This window comes from Mesoplodon mirus, assembly GCF_964341445.2.
Source record: "Mesoplodon mirus genome assembly, chromosome: 3".
NCBI lineage: Eukaryota > Metazoa > Chordata > Mammalia > Artiodactyla > Ziphiidae > Mesoplodon > Mesoplodon mirus.
In genome coordinates, this window is record NC_138978.1 from 177,650,036 (window position 1) to 177,670,998 (window position 20,963).

Below are 20,963 nucleotides of genomic sequence, written 5' to 3' on the forward strand. Positions count from 1 at the left end.
TCCTTATTCAGATTTAAAGTCACTGGTCTCCATGGATTTAACATTTTCTTTAAGTCTTAGAATCATACATCCCCAATTTGAAGATATTGACTGGATGGGTGATGTTAATTCCCGGGAAACAGGTCTCTAGTGTCTTCCGCAGATAATACTAGAGAATGACCTTATGTCCATGGGAGGTAGGGTGGATTTTTGCATACCTCTGTTGTGTGTACCAACTAATCTTGCAATGGCTTTCCATCGCTCTTAGAATAGAGTACAGGCTTCTTAACGGGACTCTGGGTTCCTTCATGAGCTGGCCCCTCTTGACTCTGCATTAACTAAACGCAGTCTCCCCTGCTTCAGGTCCTTGCACTTTCTGTTCCTTCTTTCACCACAATGGGACTTACTGTTTTCAAAAACACTTTAAAATGATTATTTCTGGACTGTATAAATAAATTTGGCAGAGCCAAAGTTAGTGACAATCCTAATACAGTGACATTTACTAGCAATTTTATTTGCACATAAAGATCAAATTATTCAAAGTGTCTCCTTCTGCCAAAGGCCAAAAGATATATGCATACATACATTTAAAAATGTACCCTACAATCTAATTAATCTGGACTAAGATATATAAACAGCCCTCAAGTATAGTTAATACAGTAGTAGTAATTTATAGTATTATTTACATGAATAGATGTTTGAGTCTCTAGAGTTTTGTTCTTAGGAAGCTATAACTGTTTTTTTGCTCCAAAGGGATACTATTCTTTTGGGAAATCAGCTTGAATTATATCTTTTCCCTCTTAAGTAGGTACTTTGGCCTCAGTTTGGGTAGTACAGTTTTATTTTCAAGTATCATAACCCAGATAAGAGCTAGGTTTTCAGGACTCTCTGATATTTCCACATTGTCGATTAGTCCAGCAGTTATTTATTTCTCTGCCAATATTTATTTACCCTTTTATTCATTAAAGTATGAATCTGAACAACTGTCACTTAAAACTTCCCATAAGTATTTCTTGTGCATTTTATCTTCCTGTGAATAGTGATGCTATGGTCCCTGCAGCCAGCCTGTGGAGTTTAGACTTGCTTAAAAACAAATTCAGCATAAGGTCGTTGCCGGAAGAGACATAATCAGATTGCCTTTCTAAAGACACCTCCCTGTTTTCTAGAGTTACCCCTCCCTTTAACAGTTCTCTTGTGCCCTGCCTTCTGATGCTTTTTGGTCATGAGGCTTGGGGAAATAACTTACCTTCACCTGAATTTCTTCACACTGGGAATTGGCTATGGACCAGGCTTTTTCCTTGCTTTTTTTTTTTTTTTTTTAAATTTGATTTTTGGCTGCATTGGGTCTTCGTTGCTGCACGCGATCTTTCTCTGGTTGTGGCGAGGGGGGCTGCTCTTCGTTGTGGAGCATGGACTCTAGGAGCGCAGGTTTCAGTAGTTGCGGCGTGTGGGCTCAGTAGTTGTGGCTCGCAGGCTCAGTAATTGTGGTGCACGGGCTTAGTTGCTCCGCGGTATGTGGGAATCTTCCCGGACCAGGGCTCGAACCCGTGTCCTCTGTATTAGCAAGCAGATTCTTTTTTTTTTTTTTTTTTTTTTTTTTGTCGTATGCGGGCCTCTCACTGTTGTGCCCTCTCCCATTGCGGAGCACAGGCTCCGGACGTGCAGGCTCAGCGGCCATGGCTCACGGGCCCAGCCGCTCTGTGGTACATGGGATTTTCCTGGACCGGGGCACGAACCCGTGTCCCCTGCATCAGCAGGCGGACTCTCAATCACTGCGCCACCAGGGAAGCCCCGGCAAGCGGATTCTTAACGACTGTGCTACCAGAGAAGTCCCTTCTTTGCTTTTAAAGAGTTGATTTTTTTTTTTCCAGGAAACTTGTGGGATCCCAACCTTATAGTCCATTAAAAACTTCAGATATAGATTTCCTGGGTGTTCTGGGATTTCTTTATATTATGCTGAACAAGACTTTATAGGAACCCCCACTTACCCATCCACATAAAGGTGGTTTTGTAGTTGAAGACGGTTTTATTTCCCTTTCGTTTAAATATTCCTGGTCTTGTATATATCTCCTGCTTCTTTATTATAAAATTATATACAGATTCATTCATTCTCATATTTATTCTCTCCTATTTGCATTATTTAGATGGATTGCTCTATGTAAAGGTACTTATAACACATAGTAGACCTTTAGCGAGTTCTGATTAAGTTACATTGATTCTGTAAAACTCCTATTTAGTTAAATAATCAGTCACCTGCAATGTGCCAAGTACCATACTGGTTGCTGGTAATGGGAAGCTGAGTATGACACAGATACTACCTTTGAGTATCTTGAAGTCTAGTGAGGCAGACAGCTGACTCTAACACAATATAAAGTAGTAACTCACAATAAATTGGAAGGATCTTAGGCTCGACCAGTTTTGGTATTTTACAGTGTGTTTCCTTCTGAGCTCTAGCTGGTACTGAAGTTTTCTTTTTTCCCTCCCCCTGTTTTGTTTTTAAATAACAATATATCACTGCTGCTTTTGTAGTTCATTTTTAGAGAATGAGTAGTAAAAGACTAAGATTTAATGTGGAAAATGTCTAATGAAGAAAGTAAAATGACATAAGAAACAGGTTGAACTAAAATATTACTAAGAATATCATTTAAAATACGATTATAAGTATTTTGTGCACAGTTTTCCAGAAGAAGTTGTTCTTTATCGGGTAACATCCATGGATTCTTAAGAGTGGTAATATGGCATCCCTAATTTAAAGTTTCCTTAATTTTTATAAGTTTGACCACATAGCTGATGGCTTTTTTCATTTTCTTTGTTTGTCTGAATATTTGATGTTTCCTCTAAATAACACACCCTCACGTTTGAATTGTCATATCAAATTTAGACCTACTAATTATGAGTCATATTTTTTAAACAGTAGTGAAATAAAGATACATATTGCTATGGATATAATTACATTTCAGAGACTGAAGTTAATGATGTTTAGTTTGTAGGACAAGTTTATTTTTATGTACTTGCTGACAGCCCACACCAATAACTTTATTTATATTTAATTCTATTTCATAAACCCCATGTGAGGTAAACAAACCCAGTTTATCTAATTTATTATATATTCATCAAAACTATTCTTTTAATAAAATTTTACTTATTTTTGAGTTTCCAGAAGTAAATGGGGACATCTTTGTCATTTAAGTGTTAGGGCTGTCTGGGGTTGTTTTAGATAGAAGTTGCTTCTTGGTTTCGTTGATGAAGTATCACGAATTACTGTCCAGAGAAAATGAGAAGGGCAAGGGCGGTAGGGTTCCCAGGGGGAAGTAGACAGCTGTCCCGGTTAACTAGGACAGGCCTGGTTTTCAGTGAACCATCCTGAATGGATATGTATTCAGAGTCATGACCTAAGAAATGGCTTTGATTTTTGATTCCTCCTGAAAAATAATATGATGGCAGAGGAACCTTCCCAGACCAGCTCTAGTGTTTGGAAGGGACATCCAGGTGCTGGCTCTGCAGTCCTTCCAGACACTTGGGGTCATGCTGGTACTATTAATTGAGTCACTTCTTTCATTGTGTACATCCAATTCTCTCGTCAGAACGTAGAGCCGGTTGCAGCTCCACCCGACAGGAACTGCTCTGGGCAGTAGAACTCGGATTTCCAGCACAGCATTTTGTTTTTCTAGCGAAAAAGTTTTTTCTGATTAAAAAGTTGTGTGCTTCTTATAAAAGCTTAAGCAGTACAGAAAATCATAATGAAGAAAGTAAAAATATCTAAAGTTCCACCATCCATGCAATAGTTAAGAATCCACCTGCCAATGCAGGGGACATGGGTTCAAGCCCTGGTCCCGGAAGATCCCACATGCTGTGGAGCGACTAAGCCTGTGCACCACAACTACTGAGCCTGTGTGCCACAACTACTGAAGCCCGCATGCCTAGAGCCCGTGATCTGCAGCAAGAGAAACCGCTGCAATGAGAAGTGTGCACACCACAAGGAAGAGTCGCTCCCACTCGCCACAACTAGAGAAAGCCCATGCTCAGCAACAAAGACCCAACATGGCCAAAAATAAATAAATAAGTTTTTTTAAATGTTTAAAGAAAATCCCACCATCCAGAGGTAATCACCTTTAATATTTTCCATAATAGAAAAGTAATAGGCACTGGGATATTTTTCAACTTTATGTTATAAACAATTCCAAGATGAAGAATACAAGCATGACATGGCACTTTTTCTTTTCCTTAATAGCTTTACTGTACCATACAGTTTACCCATTTAAAGTATACAATTCATTGGTTCTTAGTATATTCATAGAATTGGGCAGCTATCCCCACAATCAGTTTTAAGAACATCTTCATCACATGGGGAAAAAACCCTGTGCCCCTAAGTCACTATCACCACCCCTACTCTTACCCCACTCTCATTCCTTCATACCTCCCAGCTCCTGGCAGCCACTAATCTGCTTTCTGTCTCTATGTATTTGCCTGTTCTATACATTTCATATAAATGGAATCATACAATATGTGATCTTTCATGACTGGCTTCTTAGCATAATTTTTTCAAGGTTCATGTATTTTGTAGCAGGTATCATGTATGGCAGTTTGAAAAGTAAGTCATAAGAAAACATGTGTTCATGTATCTAGGCATACTCTCTAAGTTTTAACAATTGACTTTCTTATTTTCACAATTGATGTTTGTGTGTTAAAGTTATAGGAGTATGGTATACAGTGAAAGTAATGACTAATACTTAATATTTTTTTTAAATAAGGAGGTTACAACCAAAGCAGAAAGGCTTCCTCATATTCTTTAGTTTAAAAAACTCAACATTTAAAAACTTGGTAAATTGTGCAAGTAGAATTGTGTAGTAGTTTTCTTTGCCAAATTGAATGTAAATAGAGATGAATGCTTGGCCATTTGTGAAATCTCTGAAGTTTATTCTCTTGGTCCCCAGGCTCAGTTTTCTTGCCCAGCATTGTCCTTCCTTCACTTTTTTCCCACATCCAAGAGCATTACCTTAGAACTGCATACTTTTTTGGTTCTATTAATTCTTTTTCTCTTACAAAAGTAGGAAAGAACAGACATGGTCTTTGAAATTTTCTGTATTATACTTTTAGAATGAAAACACTTTTTTTCTTGGTTAAAAGAATTTCAGCTCTTTACATGTGGATGAGGAAGCAAAATTGCATGTGTTTCCTTAAAAATGATCTGAGGTGGTCTCATCTCATTGGATTGCCCACCACCCCCAAATGAGCCTGGCCCATGGAATTGGGTGTCTTTATCATCCCCCCCACCCCAAACTTACATTTTGTAGGATGTCACACATCTATTTTCTCTCTGTCTCCCACTTTCTTTCTTGTCTGAATATAAATTTGTACCACTTTGCCTAATTTTAATGTATGAAAACTTTTCTCCTAAGTCTTTAGACAGATTCTTCATATTTCTTAGAAAATTTGGTATTACCCAATTTTATACTTATGCTTATTATCTCCTTTCAAATTTTTTGAAGTGGATAACTGGGGAAAAACATATATAATTATAAAACTAGAAATAGGAAATAAGAATTCTGAGTGAAGGAGGGAGAAATAATTACATTAGTTGTCTGGGGGCTAATAGTAACTCCAATTGAGTGTTGACTGCCAGAAAGTTCTAATTAGTACAAAAAGGAAGCATGCTAGTTGACCAAGAAAAGAACATCACAGGCAGAAGGCATGTGGCATGTGTAAAAAAGGGCCCTGCAGTGGGAGGAGCATATAGCTCATTTGAAAATTTGGAAGAGCAATGTACCTGGAGTGTAGAGAGAAACAAAGTATGAATGGGATGAGTTAGGCCACAGCCACGTCATGGGGAGAAAGCACTGGAGTTTGGTATTTATCTTAAGATCAGTGGGAAGATATTGAAGAGATTTTACTAAGGGAGATGCTTTGATCTGGTTTAGTTATTAAAGTATCACTGGCTGCTGTGGGGAATGGGAGAGGTACAGCATCAGAATGGACAGTTTATTTAATAGTCTAGGCTGGTGGTCCCTTAATTTTTGAGCTTATCTCCTAATGCACGTGTATTTATAGCTTAGGTATATGTTTGGCGTTGACATATTGCATACATTGTAAAACATGAAAAAGTAGAACTGTAAAAAGGATGAGAAAAAAGTTAACAGAAATGGAAGTACTACTATGTTCTTTTCTACCCTAGGGTATGTTTAGCATTCTGGGATATATGAATCCCACTTTGAAAACCAAGAGATCATGGAACATGAAGAGTGACAGTGGAGGTAGTTTGGAGAACAATGAGGAGATTGCATTAACAGGACTTGGAAATAGGTTAAATAGTAGTAATGGAAGGGCCCTAGATATCTGGTTTGCATAACTGAATAGATAACAGCGCTGGTTAGAGAGTTAACAGATACTCTAGTAATAAGCTAATCATCTTTGTTAAAGTGCATTCTACCTGAATGTGGTGTTTTCTCTGAGCATGTATGTACTTAATAGTGCCTTAATAACGAAATAGAAGGGGGTGGGGATGGTGAGGGGATTTGATCTCTGCTCATGAGGAAGAAGCAGAGAAATGAATGTGGGACATGGATTACTCTTACCTTTAGAAGTGTTAGGATATGACAGGATTGGTAAATTATAAACCCCTCAACTTCTAGTTGACTCTTTCAGTTTCTTTAGCTGGAGACAGTCACTCATTCCACATCTAAAAATAAATGGCTTACAAAACAGATGTTGGACTGATGCTATTGCCAGTCAAGCCTAATCAATTATCAGCAATTTATCAACTGTTAGCAGCCATTTTCATTCTTGCTTAGAAGGGAATAAAATGCATTTGAAGCCCTAAGTTGGGGGAGAACTAAAGAAATGAAGAGGGGCGGGGAAACCCAGTCATATAAATAGCTTTGCTTAAGATTCAGTAATGAAAAAAAAAAAAAAGAGAGCAGTTCTATATGATGGTATTTTTTTCACATGTGGCTATAGATGCATGATACCTCATTTTTTGAGATATATAACGATTTTCCTTTATTAAAAACTGCATATATTTTAAAACAAAATTTGAAATTCTTTTGAAAATGATTTAAAATGCCACTTTAAAATTATCATCACTTTGAATAAAATTTACTATTTGTTAATTCTCATGTCTTTTAGCACAGTGCCCTGCAAATATGGTACCTTTTTCCTCCCAGTTTTATTGAGGTATAATTGACAAATAAAATGGTAAGATGTTTAAAGTGTACACGATGATGATTTGATACACATATAAATTTTGACAGGATTTCTTCCATCTGGTTAATTAACACATCTATCACATATTTATCTTTTTTGTTTGGTTGATTGGTTGTTTTGTTTTGGTGAGAACATTTATGTTCTGTTCTCTTAGCATATTTCAGTAATACAGTACAGTGTTACCAACTATGTTATCAACCGTGTTTTACATTAGATCTTCAGTCTTTATTCATTTTGTAACTGAAAATGTGTACCCTTTTACCAGCCTCTCTCTATTTCCCTCACCCCCCAGCCCCTGGCAACCACTTTTCTGTGAGTTTAGCTTTTTTAGGTTCCACATCCAGGTGATTCCATGCAGTCTTTGTTTTTTCTGTCTGGCTTATTTCATTTAGCATAATGCCCTCAAGGTCCATCCATATTGCTGCTAACAGTATTTCCTTTTTCCTATGGCTGAATAATATTGCAGTGTGTGTGTGTATGTATATATATATACATATATATATATATATGTGTATATATATATACTGCATCTTCTGTATCTGTTGATGGACACTTAGGTTGTTTCATATCTTGACTATTGTGAATAATGCTGCACTGAACATGGGAATGTAGGTATTTCTTCAGTATCCTATTCTCAATTTCTTTGGGTATATACCCAGAAGTGGGATTGATGGATCATATGGTAGTTCTATTTTTAATTTTTTGAGGAGTCTCTGTACTGTTTTCCATAGTGGCTCTACCAGTTTATACCCCATGGTACCTATTTTTGAACACAGGCAACCATACCACTGCAGTGTCTTCTTCCATTCTGTTCTATATACCTTAGAACAAACACAAACACATTTGCTTTCATGCCCTCTCAAAAATGGTTATAGTAGAACTTTGCGATCATGAGGATAATACCTGGGGCCCTAATGATGGTCAGAAGTATGATCACTGCTAATTTGCATGCTATACTGTGCTCGCTCAACGGACCAGCTTTCCAGAGAGTACAAATCAAATTAAAACCAGCTGTAAGCAAACATTATCTCATTTAATCCTCAGGAAAAATGCTGAGCTGGGTAGTTTCCTCATTACAAATTTCTTTGAGATTAACTCCTGATCGTGGAGACCTCTAATGTTAAAAATGTGAATGCTAAGGGTCTACTATAGTAATTATATATTGCAATAAAATACAGTAATACCGATCAAATGACAGCCTGTCATTTTCTCCTACTAATATCTCACCCAAGGTTTGTGTATTTCCCTGCTTGTACAAAATACCTAATGCTAAAGGATGTTAAAAGATGGGGGAAAGCCTGAGGGATAGCTGTTTTACAAACTATCTTAGAAATAAATGAACAACCATGACAAGACTATTTCAAGGTCAGAGTAGCTCATAGAGATGGTCTTTCTTCTTTTCTAGACGTCTAATATAGATGTTAAGTTTTGCTTTTTTGATGCATCTTAACTGCTTCAGTTAACCTCTTTAGTTCATGCTTTCCTTCAGGGTGCATCCTTATTTCTCCCAGCCGTAAGCCTATTTTAATACACTGATTTAAAGAGAAGTGTCTTTTTTTTTTTTAACTGAATTTACTCAATCTGTACACTGAACGTTCTTTTCCCATATTCCACCCTCCTCCCTCAGCTGAGTGAAGAAAGAGTTAACAGCATCAGTATTAAGCAGGAAGTGCTGTTAGCCTTATGCATATGATGGAATGAATAATTTAGTATCTTCGGGAAATGCAAACTGCAGTGGAACTCAAGCAACCTTATCAGAATTTAGATGAGTATTTTACGGGATGGTATGAAGTAAAAGTCAGTAGAAAGAATATGTTTAAAGATACCAAGTGCAAGAATGTTGCATAATAGTTTACACTGACAAGATTGGGGATTTGGGGTCTTACGTGGCAGTAATGTTTTACCTGAATTCCACAATGAAAAAATGACTTTTTACCAAAGTGATCGGTATTGGAATGTGGCAGTTTCTTTGCTGTCAGAGATGAGATAATTTCTCAGGTTTTTCCTGTAAGTTTTAAATATTTTCCTTATTTTTTTTTCCTCCTTTAAATATGAGTGAAAAGAGCTGAAGGGTAAAACCTGAAGACTAGACATGTTTATTTAATAAAGGCTTTATAGAAGTAGTCATTTACAAACATCGGTAAGACAGATTTTTTAAAAAGTTTAAACAAAATATAATTATTGAAAATCTTCCAAATGGTTTATCGTCTTTGGCATTATCTGATTAGGCTAGTACACATTTTATATGTATGCCTGTGGTCTTTTTTATGTCATTACTGTAAATATTGTGCATGCAACTTTAATAATAATTGATTAAATGGGTGGAAGTACTTAGGAAAGGTGACATTCAACAATCTTATTTATTTTGTGTTTGAAAATATCTGCTATATTTAATATCTTTAAAACAAGACTTAAACGTAATTGGATTGTATTAAATCTAATTTCTAAAAAACAATAAAAAATTCTCTTATTTAAGATTTATTACCATTTTCAGGTGTGCATTCTTTAAATATAAATTGGTTTGGTTTTGATTCTATGCAAACTTTTAGTTAGCATAAATTGTATTATTTAAAGAATACAGTTTTAAGGGAAATCTAAATTACTGTCTTGTTTGCCTTTATGTAGTCTTTCTTAAGTCAATATATTTTTAACTTGTTTATTGTTTCTTGATTAATACTAATGGAAAGAGAAAATCTTTCCTATGCTGAAAAGAATTTCTGTAGTATTTTATTTATAGAAAAGTATTGATGTAAAGTTTTGAATGTCACTAATGTAAAACTAAAAGAAATTTAATTTTTGTTTTTCCCACCCCAGTTTTGAGTGTCACCTTGCTTTTGTAAAAGCCTTTCCCCTTTTCATAAATTATCATCTCCTTCTCATTGAATTTTTTCACTTAAAGAGAATTTACCTCATTAATACTTAAGGTAAATTTTAGTATAGGCAACCTAAATATTAAATGGTTTTTTGAGGTGGCCACGCATTTTTTAACAAGATTTTGTCAAATTCGTATGCATATATACATATTGAAGAAAAAAGGAAAATAAAATGTGGCTTGATAAAACAATGAATAGTTTTGCTGTTTTTCAAAGATGAAAAATGAAGATATTCTTATTTGACATCAATGAATATATAACACTTTAATTGCTGGAGCCTGTGTAAAATGGCTTTGGTCTTCAACTAGTAGACATGAGTTCATCTCATGTTAAGCTTATCTTAAGCATTTCCCTTAAATTTTTTTCAGCTGCAAATTCTTCTAAATGAGCAATACTAAAAGAGGGTAGCTATCATGGAATTAACTAATGGCCATAGATCTGACTTCCTGTATCTCAGGTCCACTTACTTTTTAAGATAATTGTAAAATGCAAATCGATTGCATCCTCTGATTGTATAACTCAGGAAATAATTAAGCTATAAGTGCATCATTTGGTCTGTGGCTTATTATAGGGTTTTTTCCACAAATAAGATTACACATAAAAATTTTTAACAAGTTAATGTTAAAGAGGATACGTTTTTATTAAATTACAGAGTATCCAGAATGAGGATCTAGCTAGGACGTATGTGTAATACTTTTGAACCTTTCAAAGCACCTTTTAGTTTATGTGAAGTTCTTCAGATGGCCCCGTTGTCCTTTGAAGCTTCTAACACCAAGGTGTCTGTTGCAGCCCAGAGCAAAGTTACTGCTACCCAGGACAGCACTAATTTGCGATGTATTTTCTGTGGTAAGCAACATTATGTTTACATTACTTTTTCAAGCTGTGGTACATACTCCTTGCGCATTTCCATAACTTTTGTTTCCTTAGGCCATGGTCTGGTTTGTGGTATTTGGGATACACAGCAAGCTACTGTTTTATGTTGTGATATTTGTTGTGGTTCATGTAGGTGATTTGGTCAGCTTTTGAGTTGGCTTCTTAGAAAGGATTTAGTTAGAATTAGGATCTCAGAACTAATTCTTGTTCACTTCTTCCAACACGAATGAGAGGGGTTTTTGTTTGTTTGTTCGTTTTTGTTTTTAACTATTTTGTTTGAGAGCAGTCTTTTAAATTAGAATTTAAGGGGAAAAGTTATATTCATCTTAATATGATTTGGGGAATATAAATGTGATTTATTGGAAGGGAGCTTTTGCTTAACTTGAATTAATTTTCAGGTGTACATGCTGTAAGGTAGATGTGAGCTCTTATTAATAGGTTGATTTCTGATTGACAGCCTCCTTTATTCAGTAGGTTAGATATCTGTGGCTTAGGAGTGAATTTAGGCTTATTAGAGTGTTTTCTTTCACTCTCACGCTCATATACACACGTGTGCACATATATGTGTTGTCTGCATGGACAAACCGGTTATGTCACTTAACCATTCCACATTACAGTTAATCAGGTATATGCATTATATGCATATCCTTCTCCTTACACTAGGATGTATCTATATGTGTACACATATACACAACACACACACGTCTGAATTCTTTTTATTCTCATTTGATCCTAAACCTTTCTGATTTGAAAACCCAAGTTCAAAAAGTGACTTTTAAATCTTAGACCCGTTTTTTTTTTTTTTTTTTTAACTCGTATATACGTTTTTGACTACTGTATACCTTGGCTGGCCAGATTATTTTATGAGAGATAAAATGATATATACTACTAAAATTTTATATAAACAATTCAGCTGTGTATATGTACTTTATCCATGTGAATCAGAGTTTTTGATATGATCCTTCAGTATTACTTATATTGTTTCTTGCCCTATAAAGAGAATTGCTTTAAGATTGATATACTTGCTGGTTTAGGCAAAGAAGCATGTGTTATAAATTTCCAAAAATGAAAATTCTAATGCATTTCTTAATCACCTGAGGTTTTATTTTACGATCTCTCCAGGTGACAGTTACAGCAGTGAGCCTGTTGTGCGGCTCCTTATAAACTCTCCACTCCTTCTCAGGTTCCTTAATTAATCATTACAGATTAAGTGATTAATTAGTGACTTCTAGTTCTCATTTTTCTGCCTCCTCCTGGGGGTTCTTCCAGGCGGTCTTTTGAACTAGCCATGGGTGATTGTTCGTGTTTGTGTTATCAGGACTCTTTTTAGCTCTTTTTGAAAACCTACTTGATGTTCTATACTTCGCTACTTAATATGTGTAGTTCACATGCAGAATAATAGAGTTTACCCAACTGCAGAGAAAAGATTGATTTGGCCTTCATAAAGGTGAACTTTTTAAGTTGTAAAATAATGTGTTAAAAAGCAGTTTCCCCCAGTAGTATGTTTAATTGATTTAACTGTGTACAAACAATATAATTACCACATTGCTAAGTTTAAACTTGATTGTATTGTGTATAATAACACCTATTTGTCTTTTAGTCCTGTGTTTTAAATAGTCTGTGGCTAAGTGTGAAACTAGGTCTGTGAAAATTAAAATGTGACAATAAGTGAAATACGCTTTAGCCAAAACTCAGTATTGAAGTCAAGACTGAAATGCCATTCATTCTTGGTTTAAAGAGACATTCTATTCTGATTTCCATCATTTACAAGATACCATATCAGTGACATGGACACATTTTCTTTATTAGAAACATGTGATTTACATACTTTGCTATATGAATTCTAGCCAGGACAAATTAAGACCAACCATTGTCTTTGGCTGTGGTAACAGAACAGAGAAAACTAACCCTCACGTAGCTACTGTTCTTTATGATACAATAGTAGGAACAAAGCAGGTTCACTTGTCCCTTCTCCTTTTTTCCCCCAAAAGAGCTGTTAACCACCCTGTGATGCTCATAAAATATTGTTACTTAGCCACTGGTTAGGAAAGTACCTTTTTTGCATTCTGTGAGAACACAAATACTCATGTAGGCATATGACCTATGTGAAGTAACTAATAGTTATATTCCAGAAAATACAGTGGCAGCTGACAGCCTTGCCTAATCTTAATTGCTGCTTCATGTTGTGTGTGGTGCCTTTGGTATAATTTAACAATTGTGTAACCCAGTAGAATGTTTGACAAGAATGAAGAATATAATTGAGTACCTGAAGTTCATAATTTACCTAAGACTCTTTTTATTTAATGCTCACAGTATATTTATATTATTTCTTAAATGCACATGAATTTCAATGTGCTTGTTATTGTTAGTTGACAATATTGATGAAGAAGAAACAAACGAAATAACCAGGTTAAATATGGATGTGAGAAAATGCCAGGGGGAAGGCATCCTCTCTTCTGCCCCCCAGTTAAAGAAGGTGTTTGGGAAGACAAATAACCCACTATCACCAAGAACCATGTAGAAAAGAATTTTAAGAGTTGTTCAGTTGTTCTTGGATTCCTCCCCTTTTAAAAGGATCTTCCTTGTAGTAAACTATTTTTATAATTAATAATATCAGCCAGAAAATATTGCCCACATTTTTAAAACCTCCTTTTAAAACCAGCTTGCTGAGTAAACTTTTAAATTAAAAAAACAATCCAAAATAGTTTTTATAAATTGCTCAAAGAAACCTTTCTCACATTCAGACATTTTTGTGAGTTGTATCAAACTTTGGACAGTTTAATTTAAAAAAAACCCTTTAAATAAAATCAGTAGGATTGAGTTGAAATTTTGACATCTTTCTCTTGAATTTATGTATTTGAGTTAAAACTTACATCAAGAGATTTTAATTGGTGAATCTAATCTATTAATATTATTGTTGAGCTACAGTGCCTGATGTAGATGTGGATTAGTAGGATCGAATTCTTTGCGACTGATGCCAAACAAATCTACCTACTGACATTCACTGCTTAATTATTTGAGTTGCATGAAGTTTTAACTTAAATACACAAACATTGTTTTTAAAACTAGTTAAACCATGGTGGTCTTGTGAGTTGCCCATGCTGAATGCTCACATTTAACATTTTTGGATAAATATAACTTTGGAAAATACTCCCCCAAATTGTTTATATTTTCTCACACTTACCCTCCCACCTTGTATCTCCCCCTCCTCTGCCAGAAGAGACGAGTAAAGTACTAAACATTAGGGTATGGCTTAATATGACAGTCTATTTTTATATCATTATGTTAATATCTGAAAGAAGGAAAGAATTCCAGTCTGTCTCCTAGACACATTACATATTTTCATTTATGCAAACATTTAAGTGCATTTTTAATTTTAAAAGCTTTATTTTATTTTTTTTTTTTGCTGTTACTGATTACATGGGATTAATATATTTTTATATTTCCTCTATGTGGCTCTTAAAATAGCAGACTCTTTTAGGAAATCTAATGAAATATCACTGCAGTTGTCATCTAATTTGTCTTTAGAGGACAAATTAAATGATTAATCTAAAAACATGTGTAAAGAGATGAGGAGAAAAATTAGTAGGTAAGTTCAGATCAAATTATTTGTTTTTCTGCACTTGGGATATAAAAGTACTGTATTATATTCTAACGGGCCTTATCCTTCTCTTTGTGAAATCTTCTCCACTAGTATAAAATAGATACTTTGTGCTTTTAACTCACAGATTACAAGAGTGTGCTTTAGCACATAGAAGCATTTATTTATTAACTGTTTTTTATACTAGTGGTCTACGAAACACTTTCAAACTATCTGTTAGGGGCCTTTGCTGGCACACTAGAATTCACAAATATGTGCAGCATATCATTACTCATATATTTCTCTCCAAGAGTGGAAGATAACTACTGTTTCTTTATTCTCTTGTTTACTGGATTAGATTTCAAGATTGTTCTATTGTAACCATAGGCATTGTATATTAGGTCCAGTCTTTTATTTATCTCATTTTATGACACATAATTTTTATATCCAGTGACATTAAAATGTCCCATTATTTAGTGGCCTTCTTTATGAGATGCTAAAAATGGGTCTGCATTTTTATATGATGTGGGAATGAATGGTCATTAGTTTCTCATGACAGAACCATGTTGGTTTGAATGCCAGGTTTTTTTTGTTTTGTTTTGTTTTTACCCCAAATGAAAAGTTATTATGATTACCTGTGTTACATTAAAAATTCAGAGAAGTAGGTTAATTATATATGGAAGTTTAGCAAATGTTTGTTTTCACCAGTGCTGGAAATGCCAGGCCATTAAATAAGAATGGCAACTTAAAGTGGGCAAATTTGATAAATGCATTAGCATGCATCAGTCTAGTAATAAGGTTCTCATGCTCTCTCTCTCCTGTTTTTCATTTCCAGTGTTCTATTTAGGTGAGTTTTTGAATTCTGATTTTTCATTTAAGTTCTCCCTCTCCACTTCATGAATAAGTACCCCAAAGAGAATGTCTCATTGTCTTAGAAACGTCAAGCTTAGGTGCCTATTAAGATGCTCATTGAACACTTGTTTTACTCAAGCTCTTCATATATAAATGTTTATTTTTCTTTTATCGTTGATGTTTTCCATTTGTTTCAAGTAAGCCTTCTGGAGATAATGACAGTATTATGTTGCAGTCTTTCATTTGCTGTGTGTTATATGAAGCTTATATTTTATTTTGCTAAACAAAAAGAAGATACATTTGTAAATATGTTATGGTTTTCTGTTATTCTCATGATTTTATCTCCTCTATCCAGTGCAATATAAAGATAATGTTCATCTATAATGTTTCCCTCCCTTTTTAGGTCCGACATTGCCTAGACAAAATTCACAACTCCCTGCCCAAGTTCAGAATGGCCCATCACAAGAAGAATTGGAAATTCAAAGAAGGTAAATTCACAAGTTATTTGCACCTTTTCTTTCTACTACAGAAAACCAATCTGTGAACATCTGATATTGAAAGTAGATGATGTCTCATCAGCCATTTGGAAGTCTGAACTTCTATTGTTATATTAAGTTTTAGAATCACTGTTAATAATCAAGCAGGTTCTTAATAGGCTGGACAAAAGATGTTATAAAATTTCATATATGCTTTTTTGGTAAAAATCATACTCAGGAATTTAAAATATTTTAAATACTCTTAACAGCATATAAAATGTCTTTATACTTCAAGCAGTCTTATTTTTATAGCAGTTATAAATTAATCTGTGATCATTATGCCTGTCATATGACTGGGAAGTTGAAATAGTGTTGGCTGTTTGTATGAGGCATTGAATATTGAACAGGAATAGTAATGGAATACAGAATCATTCTGTTTATGATTCACCTGTGATTGAATGAAATCAATAATGTCTTCATTATCTCAATGCAGTTTAGAAATACATTTGAAATTATAATACAGCCTCATTTAGGGGTAGTTTTTTCTGAATTAACCCAGAGTCTCTAAATTAGAGGCTACTTTACAACAAAATAGTTTTGTAAAATTCAGTCACATTCAGTAACTAAAATTGAGCTAGTCAAACCAGGTGCCCCATTTTAAACAAATTAAAACTTTTTAGAGATGTTGATACTGCTTTTTGTTACTAGGAGGGCACCCCTGTTTTGTTCTGGGGAATTGATAACCGTCTTATAGATGGGATTTTCCAATTGAGAGGCATTTGCTCCAGGCAAGCCAGCAATTTTTCTTGTCACTTTTGATTTGGACCTCATATTTGAAATGTTCTTCATATTCTTTATGTTGTCTTAATATATGTGTGACGTTTCCCTGACAGACCGTCAGAGGCATCTCTTGCTGTGGTTCTGTGTTGTTGCTTTACGTGTAACTCCTTAGCTCTTGAGGAACGCCCCCCAGGATCTCTTAAAGTGAACTTCGTTTCTGCCACAGTCTATATATTTCGTTAGATCACTCTGGAACTAGCCTCCAAACTGGGTGAAACTCTTTTTCTGCTCTTTAGAGTGATGCTGTAACAGATATAAATAGAATTAAGTTTCTGTAGAAATAAGGGAAGTTTAAGGAATATAATCATGTATTTGAGTTCCATATTGAAAGTTTTAAACATACTAGAATACTTCCAAGAGTTAGAAATTGTATGCTCTCTCTCACACACCAAACGGAAAAGTAATTAATAAAACATGATCGTAGTTTTATTGAGAGTAACACATTTGTAGAAAACTAGGAAGAACCAGGAGAAAATCCTGCACATAATAGATCATCTCCAGTAATACAGGGTAGGCAAGCAAGTAACCCCAGACACAGTTGCTGGAGTCCAGGACGGCACAGAATACAAACAGAAGTCTTCTGCTGGTACTGCTGCCTTGTCAAGGGTCACAGGTGGGTCATCTGCTTCACAGAGGGTTGCCAAGAACTTGCAGCAGGCAGTTTTAGTTGAAAACGAGTATTGAGTGAATGTTTAGTAATTGTTATGAGAACGCCATGCCCTCATGTATATCCTTTCTCATTTCAAAGCGTTCATCTGGACTTGAGGTTTTTCTCTTTGTATGTAAGTAGATACTTAAGGGTTTGAAAATTGAAGGTGTTTATATTACGTATTTGTTTAGTTGAAGGCTTTAACTCAGTCATTTTGAAGAGTGGAATCCGAATTTCTGAAAAATTGGTATGAATTTTAAATTATTTTCTGTCCATAGTCATGCACAGACTCTTCTTTCTTCTTCTACTTGACACCAACCAATTTCCTTCTCTCTCATTATTAATTTCATCTCTATTCCTTTTCTTTACTCTTCACCCCATTTCCTTTTTTTATGTTTTTTTGTTGTTGTTGTTTTATGGGGTTTTTTTGGCTGCATTAGGTCTTCGTTGCTGCGTGCGGGCTTTCTCTAGTTGTGTCGAATGGGGGTCCTCTTCGTTGCGGCGTGCGGGCTTCTCATTGTGGTGGCTTCTCTTGTTGCGGAGCACGGGCTCTAGGCACGTGGGCTTCGGTAGTTGTGGTACGCGGGCTCAGCAGTTGTGGCTCGTGGGCTCTAGAGCGCAGGCTCAGTAGTTGTGGCACATGGGCTTAGCTGCTTCACAGCATGTGCGATCTTCCCAGACCAGGGCTCAAACCCATGTCCCCTGTGGCACGGGGATTCTTAACCACTGTGCCACCAGGGAAGTCCCACCCCTTTTCCATTTTAATCTCATGAAATCTGCTTTGTGTTCACAAATCTACTGGATGTGCTGCTTCCATCATTGACTTATTCTAGTTTAAGTGTCTTCTCTTGGTCTACATATTCCACTTCTCTCTCTTCCTTTTGATGCTTTAGAGTATCTTTTTTGCTAACTCTTCTCCTTTTCTGTACCTCTTCCTTTTCTTATATAAGGCTTTACACTTAGCTATCTCTTTTTTATTTCTGCACACAGTATAACCTTTGAAAAGTTGATGATTTGGTTGGATCTTATAGTTTTCTTTTAACTTCTGTGCCGATGGCTTCAAAATCTACAGCTCCTAATTACCCAATGGAGAGCCAGACCCATGTTTCCAGATAAATGGAGTAGTGCCATGGGTCCTTTTGAGAATTTGATAGAAGTAGTGAACTACTGCCCTCTTCCATCCAGTCCTCCCACCCCACCCAACCTAACCCTTCAGATATGTGCATGTGATTTTGCACATGTGCACGCATGTGTGCCCTTACAGGGTCCAGAGGATCACAGACCCCCTTAATTCCAACAGTGGATCCTCAATGAGAATTCCTATTTTAGAGCTCATCCATTTGGGTATCCTACTGATGCCTCAGTTTAAACCCTTGTGATTTCATTTTTAATGCACATTCCTTCTCTCTAATATTTCTCCCAAAATTTCAGCTTAGAAAGTCTATAATTATCTTCATTCACAATATCTATTCAAGTACATTTTGTTACTTCTTTCTCTGAAAGCCTGTTGGATTTACTCTCCTGACATTCTCATTACTAATAGCTTTCTCCAGTATTTATTCTCTTGTATACTGCTATAGTTGTCCGACTTCCTAGTTTTTCTGTCTTTCAGCTAGACCCCTTTCACTTATTCCTACTTTATTCCTGCCAGATTATTTTTTCTTAAACTGTTTTGCACAAACAGTGTAGGAGGGTCTAAAAGGGGGGGAGGGTGATCTGCTGCACACCTGTGCCCTCCCCTCATATTAATCATGAGACTTAATCACTTTTAACCATTTCTACTTTTAGTACTTTTGATGAGTTCTCCCATAGTAATATATAATGTGTTTATACTTCTGTTTCTTGATTAGTCACATTACAGATAGTACCTATTGACTCTACACTATGAAAAAATGAAGAATTCTTCACTTCCCCTGCCAATCATGAGTAGTTATTATTTTTAGTTCTTCTAACCTTAGTATCTCTTAACTCTTCACTCTGTAAGAGGAATGCAGTAGTTCTGCACATCTCCCTATCCCTTTTCTTCCATTCTACCACCTAGTTTTGATAGACACATCATTTTTTTAATTTTATTTTTTTATTTTTTATTTTCATGGTTTATACATTTGCAGTCTTTCTATTACTGTCATTAAATCTTTGTCTTTATGTTAGTAGGTGATCTTTTTTCCCCCTTCCTAGAATCCTTTTAAACCTGCTTACTAACCATGGTAGTCTGAGTTTTCACAAAGATGTCATATGTTTTTGGTTTTGGGGTCCCCCCCATTTATTAAACTTAGTACTTAATGGACTGTTTCCATTTGAAGACTTATTCACAACTCCTAGATTTTTTTTTTTAATTTTATTTCTTTAGCCATTTCCTTCTCTGTTTCTTCTGTTCTCTTTTTGGGGAGCTCCTACTGATCAAATGCTGGACCTCCTGGGTTATTTCCTTATGATGCTTATCTTTTCTCATTTTCTGCCTCTGTTTCTGTGTTCTGTATTCTTTTGTGTGTGTGTGTGTTACGTGGGCCTCTCACTGTCGTGGCCTCTCCCGCTGCGGAGCACAGGCTCCGGACGCGCAGGCCCAGCGGCCATGGCTCATGGGCCCAGCTGCTCCACGGCACGCGGGATCCTCCCGGACCGGGGCACAAACCTGTGTCCCCTGCATCGGCAGGCGGACTCCCAACCACTGCGCCACCAGGGCAGCCCCTGTGTTCTGTATTCTTGATGATATTTTTAACCATATGTTCTAGACCAGCGTTACCTAGTAGAAATAGAAACTACATATTTAATTAAAATTTTTCTAGTAGCCATACTAGCAAAAGTAAAAAGAAACAGGTGAAATTAATTTTAGTAACATAAAGTATGTCGTTAAATAAAATATTTAACCCATTATAACGGAAATATTATCATTTCAAAAAGAAATAAGTATAGAAATTAAGATATTTTACATTCTGTTTGTCATACTGAGTCTTCCAAGTTCAGTATGTATTTCTTACACTTACAACACGTTTCTGTTCAGGCTGCCCACAGTATGAGTGCTCGAGAGCCACATATGGCTCATGGCCACCTAATTGGACAGCACAGTAGTTGATCTCCTAAAATTTAATTTTATTCTCCAAGAGCCTTTTGCGGGGCAGAGGCGGGGGGAGCGATTATTCCTTTTTCAAAACAGCCTGTTCTAAATTCATGATTGTATCTTAAGTCCCTCTTGTTTCTCATCCTTCGTTTGAATTATCTCCTTCCTATAGAGTAGTATTCTTTGCCTTATTGGTTTTACCCAAATATCTAGTAATCTTTGGTGGTCTCTTTATTTCTAAAAAAAGAATTAGGCTGAATGACGTCAGTACTTGGCTTGGCTTTCCACTTCCATTATGAGGTTTGGGTGTCTATGGACAGCATTCTTTCCTGACCAAGGGCTGCCAAGGGGGTCTGTGCAAGTGGCCAAGCAGACAGACGGACAGGCTCTCCTTTGGGGTACAAGAGTGGGGAGCAGACAGGCCTCAGCCCCTCAAAGCTGAGCCACCTCTAGTTCTACCAGACACCCTGGCTCATCTGAGGCAGCTTGTTCACTTTGTTTAGAGGACAGTCTTCTGTGGTAAATGCCATTCAGGTAGAGATGCTGACTACTAGGCAGTTGGATGTACCAGTACATAGGAACT

The 20,963-nt window shown here is 36.0% G+C and overlaps 1 protein-coding gene across 10 annotated transcripts in view; it reads left to right on the forward strand.

Moving 5' to 3' along the window:
* ENAH (ENAH actin regulator) overlaps positions 1 to 20,963 on the forward strand; it is a 153,740-nt gene that overhangs the window by 96,252 nt on the left and 36,525 nt on the right. For 6 of the 10 annotated variants that reach the window (XM_082615465.1, XM_082615467.1, XM_082615469.1 and 3 more), the window contains exon 4: positions 15,761 to 15,845. In XM_082615465.1, coding sequence (XP_082471591.1) covers positions 15,761 to 15,845 — 85 coding nt within the window. Of the gene's footprint in view, positions 1 to 10,841; positions 10,899 to 15,760; positions 15,846 to 20,963 lie in introns of all 10 variants that reach the window. The other 4 variants (XM_082615463.1, XM_082615466.1, XM_082615468.1 and 1 more) reach the window with 1 other exon arrangement.